General features: G+C 38.7%; 1 protein-coding gene across 8 annotated transcripts in view; it reads right to left on the minus strand.

The window, feature by feature from the left end:
- GTF2I (general transcription factor IIi) overlaps nt 1–22,132 on the minus strand; it is a 79,653-nt gene that overhangs the window by 16,501 nt on the left and 41,020 nt on the right. For 7 of the 8 annotated variants that reach the window (XM_075032449.1, XM_075032447.1, XM_075032448.1 and 4 more), the window contains 11 exons: nt 21,007–21,108; nt 14,997–15,062; nt 11,754–11,937; nt 9,882–9,940; nt 5,955–6,026; nt 5,062–5,245; nt 4,682–4,740; nt 2,529–2,600; nt 1,838–2,021; nt 1,262–1,320; nt 478–561 (listed from right to left, as the gene is read on the minus strand). In XM_075032449.1, the coding sequence (XP_074888550.1) occupies nt 478–561; nt 1,262–1,320; nt 1,838–2,021; nt 2,529–2,600; nt 4,682–4,740; nt 5,062–5,245; nt 5,955–6,026; nt 9,882–9,940; nt 11,754–11,937; nt 14,997–15,062; nt 21,007–21,108 (1,125 nt within the window). The remainder of the gene's footprint in view (nt 1–477; nt 562–1,261; nt 1,321–1,837; nt 2,022–2,528; nt 2,601–4,681; nt 4,741–5,061; nt 5,246–5,954; nt 6,027–9,881; nt 9,941–11,753; nt 11,938–14,996; nt 15,063–21,006; nt 21,109–22,132) is intronic. The other variant, XM_075032451.1, reaches the window with a different exon arrangement.

Below are 22,132 nucleotides of genomic sequence, written 5' to 3' on the forward strand. Positions count from 1 at the left end.
AAAAAGACATTACATATATACATACAGAGAGCAGAAGCAAGCCATCATATGAAGAGAACAACACATCAAACTTGATGACTAGAGAAAACTTAACTTCTGAATCAAGAGTAGAATAAAAAAACTGATAAGAAGTTCTAGGGTTATATTTAAGCATTTGATACTACTGATCACATCTGTCATTCCTCTGCTCAGGACTACATCAGTTCCCAGATCGCTGCTTGGAATAAAAGGCCCAAGCAAGTTGTGAAACTCCAGCATTTTACATAACCATCATCTGCACAGAATCCAGTACTATTCAGAAACAAAAAATAAACCCATTTCTATATTAAAGTGTATCTGAAGCCCTGAAATGAAACTGAGCTTGCTATATGAGGTGCATGTATAAGTTAATTATGGGCTATGAAAACTGAGAACAACAGAAAACTTTAAAAGAATAGAAGAACATTAGAAGAATATTCAATGATATTTCTTCCATACCTTCTTCAACAGTAACTTCAATTTCTGGGACCTTTGAATTGCCTGCAGGACTTCGTGACCTTTTTGAACTCTTTGGACTCATTGCTGGAAGTCAATATAATACAAGGTATAATGCACAAACCCTCTATACTGTATATCCTGCACAGCTAATGAAAAAACAGCTGTATTCTGAAAATTCCAACAGACTGAAGAATCACTTGTGTCTGTACTAAGTACAGACTGCATTGTAAAATCTGAACAATACAGTGACGCTCACACCCTTAAAAAGTAGGTTTGGTACTCTTGAAAAAGGCAGGTATCACACCTAAATTTTCACTCCACTAACTCAGAACAGAAGACTTCATTGTTTCTAAGTGTGAGGGACAGCTTTGGTGCTTTTTATTATCTAAACAGCAAAAAATATTAACTTCTGATTTTTTTATAGACAAACTTAAAAGACTTGCTTTTTTATTCTTTCCTTACAAAACTTCATTGTTATGTACTTCAGTTCACAGCTGTAAGTTAAATATGGTTTAGGCCATTAATAGCAAAATAAAAGTTGTCAAAATTCAGTAAATTCTGTTTTCTGTATCAGAATAGTCTTAAGTAAAAAAAAAGTTGATAAATTTGTTTTGAGTAAGTTTTTCAAATAATAGCAGATTTAGAGGCTACTATGCTAGACCAACTTAAATAATACCTTTTGTTTGCAACACCCATATTTTTCAACCACAAAGATGTCTCAGTCTGCTAAGGGAGCAGTAAATATTTATGAATTGATGGCAGCAATTAATACTTAATTGTTTACCTTTAGTGTTTATTTTACTAGCCAGTGCTGGAGGCAAATAGGAAGTAACAAGCTCAGGCCTAGAAGTTGAACAGAACACAATCCAATCAATTACACGAGCAAGAAAAATAATACAGCAAAATGTTACAAATTTCTTGGAATTCATTTGAGTTCCAATTTACATATCACCAGCTCTCTATAATAAAATTCTTCCAGAAGCATAGATGACTCTCCATCTACTATAACCACAAAAAGTTAGAAAATATAAGCTGCATTTTCTACTCTGCAATTTTCTTCTGGGTTTATTTCAAGCAAAAAAAATGAAGAAAAAGAAGGGAAAAAAAAAAGAAGGAAAAAAGCTTCCAAGTACAAGGCCATTTTTTTCCCCTAGATCCTTGATGCACGAAACACACAATCTATACATCTATATAAATTTAATAAGGAAGGTATATCCTTTTATGAGATAAAACATACATGTAAAATGTTCTTTCCGTTTCATGCAAACAGAATTAGGTAGCATTTAAAGCCTAGAGTTGCTGGGAAGAAAATCAAATAACTTCAAAATCAGAAGTAAAAATAACGGAATTACAAACATACTTTTTAACAACAAATTTGATTTTGCCACTCCCACGGACAATTCTTTCAAGGCGTGGAATTCCAAACCACGTGGGACTCCGGAAGGGGATTCCTTCTGGCAAGCCTTCGACGTACAGGTACTCAGGGTTTGATTCAAATACAGGATACGGAACTTTCACTGCCTCTGAAAGCCCCAGAGCTTGGGCTGAAAATAAAGATTTAATGATAATTTACATACTCAAATGGGTGGTATTTTATCTCAAGTGATTTTAAGAAGCTTGGCTACAGAAGCTCTGCTACTCAAGAGATAATTAAAAAACCCAAGAGAAATATTTAAATAGATTTTCTATTATTTTCTGTAGAATAACTGCAAATGGGGACTTGGTCCATCTTGTTACAGATAACATCTAAGCCTGCAGTGCCTAATATGTTCTTCTGAGAACTGTTTTCATCCAAAAGCTTTTTGTGCACACATCATCATCTCCAGTTGTCACACAACTGGAAAAACTATGGCCTAGGATGTTGTTATAAAGTCATTTATGTCAGTTATCAGGAAGAGTCAGTAAAAAGTAGGTAAGAGGAGTCAAGATTTCCATATCTGTCCTAGTACATTTCTGATGTTTAAATAAGTACAGTAAAATTTAAAACTCTTTTTACAGATGAGTTTTAAAATGCAGCAGCATTATAAAAGTTCATTTAACATTTAACTTACCAAACTTCATATTAAATATCTCTTCTACTTGCTTTCTTAGCTTTGTGATCCTGACGTTCCAATCTTCTTTCACTGAAAACCAGAAATGGATATATGTCAGAGTATCACCCAGTCCTAGATAAAGAGGTACATTGAACAGATTTCTTTCAACACAATCACATCTGAGTAGACAAGGACACACAATGAGTAATGATTATTAATGGCAGCTTAAATGATACACATAATTCCCTCTACATAACAGAAAATCTGTTTAAATGTAGTTAAAAATTTCAAACATTGGCCCAAGCAGGAGAACTTGTTCTTCAGAGCCTTTAGATGCAGGAAGCAATTATTCTAGTGGCTCTTACAAAGTTGGAATTAATTAATCAGAGTGCATAAGAATAACACTCTTTAGAACAGAAGATGAGGATTTAAAGAATGCTTTGCTAAACATTTTGATTAGCATAAAAAAAAATAAATCATCTTCAGTCCTGTTCTCTATTGTAAATAAAAGCCAATTACAGGAGTCCTAGCCAGAGCAGACAATTTGTAGCTTAGGTAGAGAAGAAAGCAAAGGACACTAGCAGCAATAAAAAGCACTTCTTTTCTGACAAACAACATCCTAATTCATCACTTTTCATCACAACCCACAAATAACAATTAACTGCACTGAGCTAAACCCATTCAGAGTTGTGGAGAGCATACATGAAAGAAGCTATACAGAATTTTTTTGTTTCTGAATCATATTTTTGACTAACAAATTACCTGACCTTGTTTATTTCTAGCTTCTTATATTTTCAAGGCAAGATGCATTAATATTTTTTGCAATCTGGGCTACTTATTTGAGAGATTTCACAGGTATTTAACACCTGCACCTGTGTTTATACTTAATCACGTGTTGTAGTCTTACTGGCAAAGGAATTAGAGTGACTAATTTACTTTAAAAAATTAAAATGCAGACTGTTGAGGGCACAGGATTACTACTTTGTAACAGAATAGTATTTTGCTTTAAAAAAGGTCTAATATTCTTTAGCAACATAAAGTTTGCATCTACAGTAAGAAGATCCTCGGCTTTTGCCTGAGAAAACGGTTTTCAATAGGCTCTAACCCCAAGAGAACATTTGCTGTGTTTGCCTGTCTGACATCAAATCCTGGACCCTGGTGAGCTTTGTAGGCACTCATAATACCAGACTCACCTACAAGTTAGTGAAAAATACAGCAAAATAACTAGTAAAAAAAATAAATGTTATTCTGAACATTCAAACAGTCTGAGTTTTAAGAATCATGACCACTGCATGTTAGTTCTTTCAGAAAGAGGATTTTATTAGCAGGTTTTTTACTGCTATCATTGGCAGCTGCTCTTATTACTTCATTGTCAAATTGCCAGTTGTATTGTCAAATCTGATGACAATCAGAGTTTTGGCAATAAAACAAAAAACAAAGAAAAAAATAAACACAATGCTGCCTTTTCCTTCTGCTCCACATTTAACACAGTCTTTTCTAGTGAGCTACCCTCTTGCTGTATATGAGCCTTTTCCTAAAATCCAAACAAAATCCACAATACATTGTTATGACATAAGACAACTACTGATTACATGATTATTAAATCATATTCTTTCCCTTTTTTTCCCCCTGCAGTGAGCTCTACAATTCCTAAAGCTGAGGTTTGTGTTATTCCTGCAAGCAGATTCATGCTCCTAAAAAAACCTAACAAGGTCTGGAACATGCAATTCTGTAGCAAGGAAGTGCCAACACACTCCACTTCAGAGCATTCAGAAATAAAACCCAGTCTGATTCTTGCCTGTGCTAAAGGCACTTCATGCTTTCAAGAAGTCATTACAATTCCTTACCAACAGAGGCCTGAAAAAAGGCCAACAGAGTCAGCTGTGAAATGCTAACGGGCTCCAGAGCTTTGATTCAGGCCAGGATAGTAACTCCAGTTCTCCCGGGCTGTGAAGGTGACCCATTCTAGTTATTCAAAGGCAGCTGGACTGCACCACAATCCAGAAAGCCACCTATGTTCATAATTATCAATTTATTCTTTTCAGACCTCATGAAGAGCATGTCAGCACACTCATCACAAAAAGGTTACTTCTTGAAAAATGTTGCATTGATCCAAATGTGTTTCCCCACCAAACCCTTCCATTCCCACTTGGAGACAGCAGCTGTCTTACCTGGGGTGTTCGACCTGGGCTGAATAACTTCGGTTGAAGTGAGAGTTAGCAGCTCTGGCCTGCAACCAGAAAACAAATAATGCGCCCATTCTTGATATAAATGAAATACTACTACTTAGTAGTAGTGACATGAACTGGAAAGTTTGAATTTTTCTATTATGTATTTCAAACTTGTGAACATGCTACAAAGATATTTTGGAAGTCTTGTTCGGATTGCAAATACCCACTTTATAATGCAGAATATTTAATCTACCTATTTGGTAACTAGAGACTGAATGTTTCATGACTTAAAGAAACCAAGTGCTTGATTACACAAAGGGTGTTTGTTTGGCCTCTTTCTTTAAAAAAAAACATGTTTAGACATTAAAACAAACTCTTACCTTCTGATCACAAATTTTATTCTGTTGCCCACTTGAATTATTTTTTCAAGGCGAGGGATTCCGTACCAGGAGGGACTCCTAAAAGGGATGTTCTCTGGCAGCCCTTCAACATAGAGGTCAGTAGGATGGGCCTCAAATTTCTGGTATGGAACAGCTTTTGGTTCAGCGCTCCCCAAGGCCTCAGCTGTTAGAACAAAATACATCCAGTAACTGGACTCTTGAGCCATCAACCTTTATTAAAAGCTAGCTAAGCTACCAATTCCTCAGCCTGTTGCAATCGTGATCTTCGAACCTGGGACAATGCAGGATATCTAAACTCAACAAAGTCCAAGTCTCAGCACATCAAAACCATAAAAATTTACCATACTGTATCATGTTGCTATTGGGCAGTGACAATGCTAGACTGAAGATTACTGGGCTCCTCACTGGGGCATAATACAGTGGTTTCATCCAAAGTTTTTAATCTATTATAGAGCATCATGAAACATTTTATTCTAGCTCTTATGAAGTTGACTGGTTTTTATATTGGAGAGAACATAACAATTCACCCAGAAACGTTCTACTACTAATTTTAATGATACTGCAATGGATATAAATACGTAAATGGTTGTTTTATTCACCATCAAAGGAAAAAAAATCCAAATAGGAAGGAACCGAGAGAAATTAGATGAGCTGTGCATATAAGACTTACACATTTTTTTTAACTATGAATTCTCCTTGTCATATAAGCAGTAGAGTAATACGTTCTTTTTTGCTCAACTGCCAGGATTTTAAATATTTGAAAAAAACCGATCAAAGGTCTCATTCATGTGGACGTTCAAAGGAAATAATGAAAGCAACCTTCAAGAAATACAAAGCCATAAAAGAAAAAAAAACCCCAAACCTGTACTCACCAAACTTTTTACAGAAGAGTTGATCTACCATCTTCCTCAGTTTGGTGATTCTGGCATACCACTCCTCTTTCACTGTATTTGAGAATGACACAGAACAAAACCAACATTCCCTAATTATTTTGGTTATATTTTCAGTCATTCAGTTTATAGCATGTATAACCATCCTGCATTTTCAGGTAACCCAGAAAATACCATGCAGAAGTATGGATTCAACTTGGAACTAGGAAAATTAATTATAAAAAAATGACAGAATGTTAAAAACTGTACAAAAATCCACTGAACCAGTGACACTGCACTTGCTACAAAAAACCCACACCTGTACTGGCATGAAGAACTGCAATGCTTTCATCATCAGCCTCCAATCTGTAGATCCCATTTGGAGATGGGATTAGTTTTTTGCCAGTTTCATTTTCTAAAAAATTATCTTGATATTCAGTGCAGAATTTGGTGTGCATATGGGATGAAAACTTGCTTTCAAGGAATTTTCACTAAGCACTAACAACCCCAAAGCAAGCCTTAACAATAGGTGCACACAGCAGTATACTCATGTTGAACTTGCAGTACCCATTTCTCCCACTGTTCATAGACAATACTTTTTAAATGGTGATTAATAACTACATCAAATGACTATAGGGATTTTGTCATTCTTCTTGAGATGACAAGCAGTTTAGTTCCAACTCTCCAAAATGTCTCCTTGACACTACCTAAGATATGAGTTAAATTATAATTGAGACACAGAACCCAACATGTGGCAGCTATGTAGATTAGCATATCCTGGTCAATAGGACAAGATTAAATACAGTTTTTCCATCATTTTATCACTTGGCTGATACACAGGCAACTTTGGAGTTCGTGAGACAAAGTTTTGTACCTGAAGATAGTAATAAGTGCGAGTTCTGCTCCTCCAGCAGAACAACAGAGCACAACGATGACATTAGTGCTGTCCTATTTGGTAGCTGGAATGGTAAGAGCTTTTGTTTCTGTTTTGTCATGTGTGCTCGTTATTTGGGATTGTAACCGGTACCCCCTGCTCCCAAACCCTGGTAATGTGGTTAGCATAACTAATGTCATTTTGTAAGGTAAACAGCCATTCTCTGTGACCGAGCAGGTCACGCATTCATTTCCTTTCCCTTCATTCTCAGGCCCTGAAGGTCCTGTGAACCAAGGAGACAAACAGATACCTTCTTCCTCTCCCTACCAGCCTCAAGGCTCCTGGGTGCCAGGCTGATTACTCCCTTCCTCAACGGCCTTGAAGGTCCCAGGCGCCTGGCCAGCCCAGTGGTGGTGATGTCCCCAGCATGGAACAAGGGAATGTAACAACAGCACACGGAGCGCTGTCCATAAAATCACGCAGTTACAAGTCCTAAGGGGGGAACTTGGACAGCAGCTTCTGCTGGACAGAGAACTGTGACCCTCCAGTGGCCAGGGACACCTCCACCATCCTCAGCTTCCTCCGAGGATTGAGTGAGAATATGTATTATCATTTTTGAGTCTAGATTATGATTATTGTATTGATACAGCAAGCCATGTATTAAGATCTGACCTGACCTGCAGAGGGTCTAGGTGATTAGAAAGCACAGGTTAAGTTGTATTATAAATTCTTTATTATACTACTTATAAATTGTGCTACACTGATTCTGCTTCTAGAAATCCTGTGCCATTCTAATCATAAATTCTATGCTATACTAATTATAATATCCTGTTAAAAAAATAAAGCTTTAATTGTAACTATGATTTAGTGCTGTCATCATTCTGCCAAGGATCCCCAAAAGAACCTGTCTGTCCCCTCAGTGTCGGGTGGCAGGGATCAAAGCACATATCATACAAATCACTTTTTTTCTTCCGAATATGTCTGTGTGACCAATAAGTGGAAGCTCATCAGTCTCGAACAAGATACCAGACAGCTGCCATGCTGTGGGTTTAGTCAACATGTGCAAGCAACAACTTCTGCTCCATAACTGCATTGCACCAGGTTGGGCTATCTTCATAGGCACCTGATCACACTTCTCCAGCCATTTCCTGAGCCAAACCATCACTGCCTGACTGGTTTGTCTTGCTGAAAATACCAGCCTTCTAAGGGCTTCAGGGCTGAGGCCATTTCATAAAACCTTCCTGACCAGCCTATCTCCTACAAGAATGCAAATGCAAATGGTCTTTTTTCTGCCAGTCAAAATACAACTTCTGTGCTCATCCCATTCCTCTCCTGCTGCAGGCACAAGCTAGCAGGGGCTATGGACAGAGTAGGACGTTGGACATGGAGCCACAAGGAGCTGAGAGCAGAGGCTGGCACTACACATCTCTCTCTCCTGAGACAGCAGCAGACATGTGGAGCAGCAGAGGAGATGATTAGCTACTGGGAAAGAGGGAATCCAAACAGGGAGAAGAGAAAACTGAGGGAAAGGAGGCTCAGACAGCTGCTGTCTTCTGATCTGTGTTCCCTGAGAAGTTATCAACAGCTTTCACAGACCTTCTCTTCTATCAGAAATAATGCCGAGGTCACACATGAATATACCATCATTACGAGTTAGTGAAGACAAGTGACTGTTCCTAACAATGTGCCATAAAAAGTTTTTTTAGCTACAGGGGTTTTATGGGATATGCAATGTACCTGCTTTGTCTTCATAATCAGTATAACCATATTAAATATGACAAAAACAACAGAGAAAAGGGCTAATTTAAAAACCCACATAAGAGTACAGTTAAGTTTAAGACTCAGTCATTAGCCTACCTACTATTTTTGTAGGCAAATTTGGTGCTCGAAGGAACAGTAGGTTATTAAGACTCAAGACACTAGGTTAACTTATACGGCAGGAAAAGTTTAATTCCCACACACATGTTAAAGTGACATCCTTATGACATAATTTCTTTGCTTAATTTAGATCCTTAATGTTCACTTAAGTACAGTCTTTGATATACTTTTTACAGCAGACTATGAGTATATAATACAACATAATGGTGCTGCAGTAGTGCAGATACTACCATTTATATGCTTGTGTCACTGTCTGAACTAAGAATTTCTCTGGCATTACTTAAAATTCACAGTTCAACCAGGCCGAGTTTGCCAGTTAGCATTTTGGGGTTGGGAGCTATTTGTTTGCTACCATTGGTTCAGGCATACAAGCTTTCAATGCTTGCCTTAACTGGACAATTAAAAAAATTGCCCTGAAGCCCAAAAGACAGTAGAATGCAACTGAACAGAAAAACAAGTCCAGGAAAGTAATTTACCAACTAGTGCCCATGCAAAGGCTCAATTCTTTCAAAACTTGATTTTTCCATACTAAATGTTTTTCTCCCAACTTGAGGGGAAATAAGTTCATGGGTGCAATTGTAAAGAAAGTCTGTTCTTGTAGTCTTGTTTTTACGTGGTCATTTTTTTACCTTTAGATGAGTGCTCAATGGAGACAAAACATGTAAGAACATGCATCTGCTGAAAAGTATTCCTCATGGCAAAAGTGGTTAGAATGCATTCTCTTTGTACTACTATGTGAAAATGGAGTCCCATCATCTGAGCAAGTCAGATTCTACAACAATAATTGCCACTATAAACAGTATGTTCATCACTGCATTTCAGTTAATCTAATTTTGGCAAATTCCATACATAAAATTATTCCATGCTATAGATAGTTCCCTACCCAGTAAACTCTATCAACTATGGAAACTACTGCCTCTTCTCTGTATCTCAACAGACTAACACTTAGCTCATTGTTTTTCTTTCTGGCCAGCTGAATCAAATCAGTTGGTAAGCGTTAGTAGCACTGGCTTGGATAGCCAGTGGAAAATTGCTGTCACTTTGTAGCTAAAAGAAAATTCAAGCCAAGAGGAATTATTTGCAATGTGTTATTAGTAAAAGCAAATGGTAGCCACCACTAAGACTGACAAATAGGAAATCATACTGTACTTCTACAACTCACTCATTCGAAGACCTACCTCCTGCAACTGGTTTGTCCAGTGGCACATCTTCTCGTGTTGAATTCAAAAGCTCATGCCTAAAAGATTTAAGATACACGTGTGATATACACTTTGATAAACCAGAAGTTACAGCTGACAGTTACAGCCTTAAATTACCACTGAAGGATCAGAAAAAAAAATAACAGGGGACATCACAATCCCCAACATTAAATTCCAATTAACACCAAAGTATTATGAGAGCTGGTTGGAACCCTACTGACAAAAACATTTTCCATGCCTGATACCCATATCCACCCGAGCCATAACATCCCATGGTAACATACAGATTACATTAAAAATATCTCTGAGGTCTAAGACACACTCCATCAGAAACAAAGATCCAAATAAAAAATTTAACCTTTAAAAATTAAAACCTCAAAGCAGACATTTCTGTTTCTCAAACACATCTAGTTTTATCCATATTAGAACAATAAAAAATTTTAAAATTCTGACATTTCTCACAGAGCAGAACTGGTTTTTGATCTGCTCTGCTTACCACATGTTCCAAACCCGATGAACAGCATAAATTAATTACTGTTAACAACTAAGACAAATTTGGCAAGAGCAAGTGCCAGCATTGCATAAATATTAAAATCTATGCACAGTGCCTGATTTTAAGTGAGACAAAAGGTAGATCTACACTTCTTCCTCTTTTCTGGTTATCTGCAAGTGTTCGGAAGTCAGAACCTGAACATCTACCTCTCAGATTTGAGAAACTAGCATCTGTACTAAAGGCAGCACGCACAGAGGCATGGGCTGTCACTACCACCAATTCTGAGCCTAACCACTGCAATCAGCAGATTCCTATTCACTTCAAAAACTCTTGGATTAGGTCCTACACCGCCGAACAATAGTGAAACATTAGCAGTTACTCACAGAAGCTTCATTTAAACTGTAAATGCCCATCTATGGTGTGAAACATCACATCACATCTGTTTGAAGCGAAGCACCAAACTATAAAAGGTAAATATCCACCCACTACCAAAGTTTCATATCAGCCTGTCACAGTCATACCCACAGTACTGGATCTCAAAATGCTCTGCAGCTCTGAGATCCAGCACTCGGCATCCACAGATGCTGGCATCTCTCCCTGCATATCCTGAATTCAGGCTCGGTTCAGGCTCCCTTCCAATCCTACCTGTCTTTGCAGAAAATAATGTCACGATTCTTCTAGGAAAGACACCAAGGCAAGAAAGGAGAAAAAGAGAAAGAAAGGACTCCAGAACATCTCATGAGTCTCAAGTCCTCACTTTAAAGGCAGATGATACCCTGTTAGGCTAGTTACGGCAGGCAACTGAGCCCTCAAGTTTTCTATGTACATCTAAGGTCTCCTGTCATGTATACTATCTGATCTACCTCCAGACACACCAAGGACACACATCCAACTGTATCACAGGAACTAGTAGCTATTTTGGCCTCAAGCCTGCCCTGGGAGATGCTATACACAGATACAGCTGTAGACACCTTGATACAGCATTCCAGCAAGAAAAATATAAAAGCACAAGCTGAAATTTAGGCTGAGATCCTCAGATAGCATAAAATACCCCCAAGTCAATGGCTTTCAACATGTATTACAGTCGCAGAGATTAAAATAGTACAAAGAGATCTGCCCATGACAAGAAGTCCATAATATTGAAGAGATCTGTCCAGATCTCAGCCACCCACTGCGGTGCTCTGGTGATCTGATAAGCTGAATTTATCAGAGTGAACATCAACTAAATATTACTCATTGTACTGCAAAAGAATACATTGGTAGAAATCAGTTTGGAAGTTCTTGAAGATAAAATAAAGCAGAGTGGAGCCAGCAGAAAACAACGAGTAATAAAGGAACAAAAATGCAAAATTCCTTACTTTTTAATCACAAACCGGATCCGCTCCTTTGCTAGAAGTATCCTCTCAAGACGGGGAATGCCATATGTGGATGGCCGCCTGAAGGGAATTCCTTCTGGCAGCCCTTCCACATATAAGTCTTCCACATGTGACTGGAAGAGTGGGTATGGGATAGACACTGGACCTTTTGCTTTTATAGCTTGAGCTTTAAGAAAAAAGGAGAATAAAAAAATTAGACTAGCTTGTGGCTCTACTCAAATTATCTGTTTGATATCACTCTGAAAAACATTAAAATTAGCAGACAGGCAATAACCCCCTCAGCACATTTAAACATGCAAGCATTCATATTTGGGGGGGGTTGTTTCTGTTTTATAGCAAAATCACTCTAATTCACAGTAAACAAGCTGCAGAAATGCATACATATGCAGATTCTCCTCTTTTCCCTTTACTCTGTAAACATTTAATAACAGACTGCACCTGTTACAGTGAAGTTTCACAGTATTTTGGGTTTGTTTAATAGCACATTTTGAAAGATGAAATTATCTAGACTTAATTATAAACCAAGCATGTTTCAGTTCATTAGCTCTGATTATTATTATTTGTTACTATTATTGGGTTACAAGAGTCATTAATGCCTTGGAGAAGGGGCAGACATCCCTTCTTTTGAGTGAATTCCTAAAGCTTCGTTGTATTTTAGAAATCCAAGGAATCACTAATGAAATAAATAATACACTTCTAACACCGCCAGAAAAACCATGGCCCTACTAATGAAATCTTTGAAGCAAATGAAAAGCAAATAACAGATTCACTCACTGCTGGAAAATAACCTCAATGTATTTCTTTAAGCTATGAGGACCATAATCACGTCAATACACCTATCAGGCTGGCAAATACCGGAGAATGGCATGATGGTTTGCAAATGCCAAGAGGGCTAATTGCTTTATACTCACAAGGGCATGTTAATTTTGCAGGCCATGCAACAAGAATTCTCTATTACCATCTGACTGGCCTGCAAATAGTTTGGTACATTCTGTTGTTTTGCTATGGAAATTAGATGCAAAAAATTACTTGGGGAGAGAAAGGCCAAGCTAAGGCCAAATTAGAGTACAGTGATTTTGTGGCAGGGTTTCTGAAAGCAAAACTACTCAAGGGCACCTTTCCAAGCAACTTAACCTAATGTGAAAGCGGCCAGTGGTTCAGACGTCAGTGTATACCAAATGCTTACATTAACTCACAAATTCTTAAAAGCAATAAAACAATTTAGGTTTTAAAGGCATTTGGGTAACATACTCTTTCAACCACTTGGAAGTAGAACAGTTCTAGGTATGTTTATCACAAAACAGAGAAGCTTTAAAAATACTGTATGTATCTTAGTCTTATATTCTGATGAGAACCGAATATCAAAATTTTAGAAAACTGTGAGAACTGTGTTTCAACTAGACTTGGTTTTAACTGCCAAATAAAAGATAGCCAAAACTAGAGACAGAGAATAGATACATACGGAGAGACATGAACCTGAAGATGACTCTTAGCAAATAGACTAAAGAAACCCTATTCAAACCTGTGTCAAAGGAGCTGCAGGACAATCACCAAAAGAGCTGTTGTGTATCACACCAGTCCTTCATTAAAGTAGATTTTTATTGCAGTCATATACCTTTTCCAAGAAATTAAAAAAATTATTCTCAGCCCTGGAGGCTGTTGTGGCAAGTGGTGAAAAGTGTAACAAATCCAGCAGATGAGCCTCAGATGGAAGTGAGAGTTTGTGAACCACAGTTAGCCGCCAGAAAAAAGATCAGGAACATCACTAAAATCTAGATCACTACACAGCATCAAGTAAGAACAGCTTCAGAATAACAAAAATCCCATTTCTTTAAGCAAGTAACTAACAACAGGTAAGTTTTTACAAGTGAGAGTATTTCTCTTAAATCAGCAAATGTTTTAGCAAATACTCTTCAGACAGCCAAAGAACACAATCAGCATCACAGTCTGCAGTGAGGCTTCTTAGATTTGGAAGCTTATGTGGTTTTGCATAGCAATCCTATTGAATATAGGTTTCATTTTTATAAATGAGTCTGTATTTGTGAGCCACTACCTTGTATTTACCACTATAAAAAGTAATTCCATTTAGTTTACATGTAGACACAAAAATAAATATATTTTCAGACATGTCAGTTGTCACGGATGACAATGACTGACATTGCTAAAACACTTTGGAGCTCCAGAAGCCAACAAATCTGAGGCACATTCTGGGAATTCTGGACCTCCATAACTCATTTCAGTAAATGGGAAATTGCGTGCCCATATTGATAGAAAAAAATGGAATCTGAAATGGAGAATTGGTTTGTGAATCAATGAAATGTTGTCATCCACAGGGAAAAAGGGGATAATTAATACCATCTGGCCTGCTATGGAAAGTCAGGAATAGCTCTGTATTCAACAGACTCAACAGGAGATTTTTAGGCTGGCTATGTGCAAACACCAAACCCAAAATTAAAGCAATTCACTAAGAATGATGCTCCTTTCTAGAGCAATTAAAACACTGTGAATCAGATTCTAAACTGGTTTTTTACTTGGTGTGAGTTCCTTTCAGTGGGCTGTTTAAATGTCAGATGATAGTCACACCCAAAACACGTAGTAACTCTGACATCACAAGGTCCATTCTGAAAGCACTTCCACTTTTCATGGCAGAGGAGCACTACCATTTATTGTGAAATTTTGCTGATGCTGTTTTAGTCTGCGATATGTGGACACAAAATATGTCTAGGTGCAACATCTGGAGACAAATTCCAAAGTCTAACACATGTGCTTCTTTTTCTCTCCAAGAACCATTAACATATAATTGTTGCTTCACTGCAAGTCAATCATAATCAGAAAGGAACAATCAGTCAGTGGTAGCCTCTCCCCAGAGCCATTTTAAAAGATCATCTCACTGAAGGACTCAGTGTAATTACAGGAAAAAAGGCCAGCTCTCTCAAATGTGGGTGGCTCCAGACATGAGCACACTGGAGCCCCAGGAAACTGAGCACAACTGAAAAATAAAATCAAGTTTTGCACTTCGGTGCCAAACACAGGCACCCCATTTTGAAATTACTCTGCTCATCAATAAAGCTCTTTCCCCAGTTTTAGGTCTTCTAATAATATTTAGCCCTTTGGTGCTATCAGTACTGGTGTGCTCCTGAGCCAACAACAAGATGCATGCCAAAGAGCTGTGATTTATGGTGTCAAAGGAGTAGAGGCAATTGTTTGGAAAGGAGTGTAACATACCGTATTTTTTTTCAAACAGCTCTTCAACTTGCTTTCTCAAGTCTGTAATTCGTGCATTCCATTTCTCTGCAAAGAAAAGAGAAGGACACGTCAGACTACAAATGAAACAGAGAATCTCTTGTAAAATCTATGTTACCACTAAATGAAATATGCAGTGTGCTTTTACTGCTCACTTGCGTACAGGTGCCTGTGGAGTACAGTACAGGCTATACCTTAAAAGTATATCGATACATACGGGAAGAAAAAAGGTAGAATAAAATGTTTAAGATTACCTCCAAAACTTGTGCAGATGTTAAATCGTTTAAAAAAAACATAAACCAGGCTAAAGTAACTTCCAAAAAATGGTTTCTCTTTGATGGCTCAGTTGGCAGCTCTCACTACCATCAGGGGTAAAGTCAGTTTGCAACCGCTGTTGATAGTTACCTAAATCTGGGCGCTGAGAAGCTTAATTAGTGAAGCTTGATCAAGCTTACAGCAAGTACATGAAGTTGTTTTGGCACAAATCTGTACAAATATCTGGGTCAGGAGGCATCATGCCATCCTCTACCTTCATCCAGTACTTCTCCCAAGTCCTGATGTTGCAAAACATCCCCATAAATCCTATTTCTGAAGGAAGATACAGGCTGCAAGACAGAAGTTATCCAAATCCAATCGTGTGTTCCATGGAGAGCTGTATTAAAAGGCAGAATTTTAACATCTAATTTTCTGTCTGTGACAGAGAGCACATGTTTTCACAGCTTTTTGTACTATCTCAATACTTCTAGGAAAATGCCGCAACTCTTTTGTAGATGGTACCAGATGCTAGCTGGCCTTTTAAGAGCAAGTTAATAAGCAAGTATACTTGCAGCTTATTTCTTACACCAAAGACTTGAATCTAGTAACTACAGAGGTCAAAAAATGAGGCCATTCAAGCTATTACATTTTCAGTTGTCAAAAAATTATTATATCAGACAAGACAGAGGATTGAATTTTGAGTCTGTATCGAAAGGGCTTTAAATATTCATTCTCAGACCAATGTACACAACTTTGGTGGCCATGTTTAAGCTTATATTTTTTAATGTAATTTCATGGATATCAGTAGGACAGCATGCTTCAGATGTGGGCAAGAATAAGACCTTGTTTAGAGGGGAAAGGGCGTTTTGGCATGCTGCCTTGCATCTACACATAAACTCTTCATTCAACTTACCTGGCATATCACCTACATCAATTAACCTGTTTCTATTTTGAAATAACATCGTTGTGGATAATCTATATAATTGTTTCTGCCACCGTTTTACTGCTATCCCGCAGTACACAGCTTCTTAGCTGATAAGCATGTCTTGAACTCAACATTTTCTATTCCTGTGTCACTTCAACCTTGTAATATTTCTCCCTTTAACTGCAGATGTATAGCCAGATGAAGCTCTTTTGAATTCCAGCACAAACAGCGTCTGCATTTTTTGTTGACGTACATACAGAGCAGTGGATTAACAGCAGCATTACCAATAAGTCAGGAAAATCTGAGTTAGAATTTACTGGCCTAAAGGGGAAACCCTGCTTTACTCAACAGAGCTGGTGAACACATATGGACAGTCCTGGGACAAGGGTTTGGAAAGGCATCTGTGTGACTCCAGATTGTAACCCAGAGGAAACCGTAACAGAGTTGAGATCCCTTCAGTTCATCAAGCTTTGAAGCAGACTCAGCAAAGATCTCCTCTACAACTCAGGCTGGTTTATGTCAGAGAGAGAACAGCCAGAAAGAATGTCATACCATATTACAAAGCAACCATATAGAAGTATATAAGTAATACTGTTCTGATATTGGTTGTTGCTACAATTTTAGGAGAAGCTGCTCCCACCCAGCCTGGTCTCCCTGTGCTTGTTAGCATGCTCACAAGAGTGTTTCTATATGAGCCATTAAGTTGTCAAGGCTTCATGTTCCTCAGTTACCAAACCCCACAATCGCTGGCCAAATACTCCATGCAGATCTTTTCAAGCAACTACTTCTGTGCCCCTCTTCCTCCAATGGAAACACTACAGGATTAATAATCAAATACACCACAATACAGGCATGTTTATTTGGAATGGTGGATACACAGAGAAGAGGCAACTAAAAAAAAAAAAAATCATGAACTGGCTCACATTTTGATCAGCACACTGGTTTTTTTAGCTACTTTTGTATTTTATGAGCAAATTGGCATGTCAAGCTACAGAGATATTTCAAAATTCAGAGGTGTTATCAGGTAACCGGCATGATTTTTAATCAGATTGTCAGCATTATTACCCCTTGGATTCAATTACTGTAAAAACATTCTTTTGTCACACATTTCATGCCTACGTAGCAAAGTTGAAGAACTACCACAAAGCTAAGCTGATACTCTGGTTTTGGTAATCACTCTCTGCAAAGCAGTTTAGTTTTCCCATAAGCACACAGATAAGTGGTGGTTTCCTTCTATTCCTATATATACACCTTCTGACACATGGGAAACACCATCCCAATTAAATAACAATTCTGAAAACTTCTCCAGTCTGTCCACAGTGTCTTCAATTTACCCCATTCTCTGCTCCTTAGGGACATGCTCCAAATAACATCCACTATAGTAGAGGCAACCTGCACAGTGCACACAAAATGATGCTGTTGTGGTTTAACCCCAGCCAGCAACTAAGCACCACGCAGCCACTCTATCATTCCCCTCCTCAGCTGGACAGGGGAGACAAAATATAACAAAAGGCTCGTGGGTTGAGATAAGGACAGGGAGACATCACTCAACAACCAACTACCATCACAGGCAAAACAGACTTGACTTGGGTAAAATTAACTTATTACCAGTCAAACCAGACTAAGGTAATGAGAAGTAAAACCACATCTTAAAACACCTTCCCGCCACCCCTCCCTTCTTCCCAGGGCACAGCTTCACTCCCAAATTCTCTGCCTACCCACCCTCCTCCCCAGCAGCACAGGGGGACGGGGAATGGGGGTTGGGGTCAGTTTATCACACGTTGTCTCTGCCGTTCCTTCCTCCTCCAGGGGCAGGACTCCTCACTCTTCCCCTGATCCAGCGTGGGGTCCCTCCCATGGGAGACAGTTCTCCATGAACTTCTCTGATGTGAGTCCTTCCCATGGGCTGCAGTTCTTCAAAAACTGCTCCAGCGTGGGTCCCTTCCATGGGCTGCAGTCCTTCAGGCACAGACTGCTCCAGGGTGGGTCCCCCACGGGGTCACAAGTCCTGCCAGAAAACCTGCTCCAGCGTGGGCTTCCCACAGGGTCACAGCCTCCTTTGGACATCCACCTGCTCTAGCGTGGGGTCCTCCCCGGGCTGCAGGTGGAGATCTGCTCCCCCATGGACCTCCCTGGGCTGCAGGGGGACAGCCTGCCTCACCGTGGTCTTCACCACGGGCTGCAGGGGAATCTCTGCTCCAGCACATGGAGCATCTCCTCCCCTCCTTCTTCACTAACCTTGGGGTCTGTAGAGTTGTTTCACATATTCTCACTCTTCTCTCCACCTGCAATTGCAGAGGGATTTTTTCCCTCTTAAATCTGTTATCCCAGAGGCGCTACCACCATCGCTGATGGGCTCGGCCTTGGCCAGCGGCGGGTCTGTCTTGGAGCTGGCTGGCATTGGCTCTGCCAGACATAAGGGAAGCTTCTAGCAGCTTCTCACAGAAGCCGCTCCTGTAGCCCCGCCACTACCAAAACCTTGCCACACAAACCCAATACAGATGCTCAGATACTAAGCACATCCCTATTCCCGTCAACATGCCACACAGTACTCTGTAGGGAAATAAAATGGAAAACACACAGCAACTCTAAGCATGCTACAGGCTGGCAAAACCTGTGTTCAACAGCATGTCAAAATGGGGAAAAAGTATCACACCTTCCATCACTGTCATAGTAAGACAACAACTAAGGGGACTTTTTTTTTCCCACTAAAATGGTATGACACAACTGCAAGACACAACTTGAAGCTTCTGAGAGTCTGATAAAATATCTAAGAAAGCAAAAAAATGTTGTCAGTAAAAATCTCTTCCCACAATGTCAGTTCCTTTCAGCAAAGATATTTTTAACCTGAAATAGTTGCTTCAGAAATATTTTTGAAATGCAACCTCCCTTCCCAAAGTTTATCAATTTCTATCAAGCATTTTACCAGACACTTTTCATTCCTCCCCCTGGCTACAATTATTTTGTTTTCCACTTTGTTTTCCTGTTTTCATGAAATTAAGAGCACAGCACATTATTGACCCTGCTTCTCAGGCCACTTGGGGTACCTGATCTCTGACTCAATCAAGACATACAGGAAGTCTCTCCAACTCACAGCTATCAAACATCTGGATCTCATCAATGTTATGTAAAATACTGAAAGTCCTTATCACGTGAGACAGATTTCTCTCTCAAGCATCTATACCTCCTTTCCAGTCTTCTGAGTGCATGTGCCTTTGTCACTCTGCAGCTACTCATGATAGAATTAAATACCTCCTTTCTCCTGTCCAATTATCTAATATTAGTCTTCACTAGTCAAAGGTGCAAAATCTTCTGAAATGTCCAAACAGCAGCACTGCAACTACCAACAGTTGCTCTTTTTTTCATTACAGCAAATGAAGTCTATTTCTCCAAAACTTCTCACATTCATTTTGTGTTTTAACCAGACCTTGTAACATTGTAGAGAAATAGCACTTTCTGTAGGTGAACCCCAAAAGCAAGTATGAGGGGCAATAACCCCAATACAATTTAGGAAGCCCAGGAATAAAGATCTCTGAATACTGAACCCATGAGCTGCAAAACACTGTAATCTAACTGCACGGCATGTGGTTAAGAGCAAAGTTTTCTTGAGAACAGCCCAGAGGGTTAATCTACCAAGTCAACTCAGAAGCAACAGTGCGCAGGTAAACTGTGAGATGTTCTTTGACTGGTGTTTCAACGTTTCAAGCTCAACTCAAACTTTATTGTGCTAACATTTTATTACCTTTGCTCTCCATGTCTAATCAACCTCACTGTTTATTCCCTTCAAACACTGCTGGCCTGCCAAGCTTAGGTGCCATTTTCGACTAAGGGACTATATTCTAGCAAACACTTCTGTAGTATTAACTGCTCAATCTTCTCCTCTACTAATGTTGTCATTATGTTCTCCTGATCCAACCAAAACATAACTAATGCTACATGTGGAACTGCCTATTAGTATTAATGATCTTTTGAGAATAGAGCTCTCAACAATGTTTTATTCATTTTTGATGAAATTAGCATGAAATAACATGTTTCATGCAAAACAGATTTCTGAAGAGGTTCCATGGGGATTTTTCAATTGACCTCAAATCCCAGCATTCCTAATAAACATCTCAAACATTGTGCCAAAGGACATATTCCTGATGGCTCAGAACCTTACAGAAGTACACAGATTCATACGATATCTGCCCAGAAACCAAACCAAAACAAGAAATAAAGGAGAGGTATGGGGCTGCAACAAATCACATGGGAAGTATTTTTAACCAGAATAACTACAGTGTGTGGATGCGTTTCTGCAGTGAGAACTCTACATAAGGCATCATGAAAGAACACTACCAAAAAGACCCCAACTTTTTGTGTGTCCACAGGGATCAAGGCAGGCTACTCACTCGGCATAACGGTCATTTGCTTACCTTCCCAAATGTGGCTGCCCTCAGCACATCTTCATTGCTCACAGCACGTATCAATAAAGACCAGCTTGACCGGCTCCTGACCTCTAGTTTGCCATAATTCAGTACACTAGTAAATTCAGTCTATTTTCTTGTCCAAGAAATCAGCTGACAAAAATCTAGACTTTTTTTTTTATTTTATTAAATTACTTGCAGTGTCTATTCAGATGGTCACTTTGAATAATGAGAAACAACAGAGGTAGCCTATGATGATGATTACACTGCTGCAATACATCTACAAAGAGCCCTACGCTCTTAAATGAATATGCACACTGGTGTGTCTCACTCCTGCAGTGTGAAATTGTCTAATACCTTTTTATAAAACAAAACAGAGAGACAAAACAATCTCTAATTTTTATCTTACCAAAATTGAACTCTCTCACTTTTCTTCTCCCAGTATTGGCAGCTTCATTAGCTGACTCGGTATTCTTCGGTCTCTTGTTAGGGGGCAAGTAGTCGTCATCATCTTAAAGAAACATAAAAATATCACTATTTTAAAGTCCAGAGAACTCATGTGCAACATTAGAACTGCTTTGAATTTCAAAGCTCTAATGCAAATAATGAACTGTGCTTTATCAGAGCATCACATTTTGCAACGAATTACTTATCTGAGTAACTTTAGAAAGCTACTGACCTGTGTAGGAACAATTTGCATAAGAGAGCCAGCACAAGGCATAAGATGGCAAAAACCAAAGCTTCTTATGTACTTCCTAAGGAAAGCAATATTGTGCTCTGAAACACGACTGTACATATCATGATCACAAAATGACCACACAACAGCAAAAGAATTCAGGAAATAAATTGTGCAGACACAGACTACACTTTTTATCTAATTGGAAGTATCGTTCCACTAATAAGTCTTGAAACACAGTACCTAAGTTTTATCTTGAAGAGCTCAAAGGTGCTAAACCTATGTAAAACTGATGGACATAACTGAAATTCATTGAACAGGTCAGTTCTACCTCAAACACACACAAACAGACAGAGGGGGAAAACTGCAAACCCTAGGTTATTTTTCAGTGAGCTGCTACTTAGCAAGTCACTTCCCAATCCAAAACACTATCTTCCCTACCATTTAATGAGTTTTTAAGATTGTCCAATTACCAATATCTGCAACCTTAGAGAAAAGAAATGGTTAAAGCAGACAAAGAAAATTAAAGTTAATTTCACATACAGAATAGCATCTGCCCAGTTTACATAGGAAGAATAGTATTACACATTGACATCTCTTGCACCTATGCAGTTGTATTATATTCTGTTAGAGAAAACCTTTTCAGAGCACTTTTACTTTTGTGGTAAAGGCCTTTACATATACACAGAACTTAATGTCTATTCTCTTATTACCTCTTCTGTTGAGGTAACGTAAGAATTATTTTACTGCTGGGTTATAAAAAGGTGAATGTAATGCTAGAAGTGTCAACTTTGTCCTTAAATGTACTACCTAATTTCTAAATAGCTAATTTGGTGGTCTTAATCTTACCCATTCCAGA

This window comes from Buteo buteo, chromosome 7 (assembly GCF_964188355.1).
Source record: "Buteo buteo chromosome 7, bButBut1.hap1.1, whole genome shotgun sequence".
Lineage (NCBI taxonomy): Eukaryota > Metazoa > Chordata > Aves > Accipitriformes > Accipitridae > Buteo > Buteo buteo.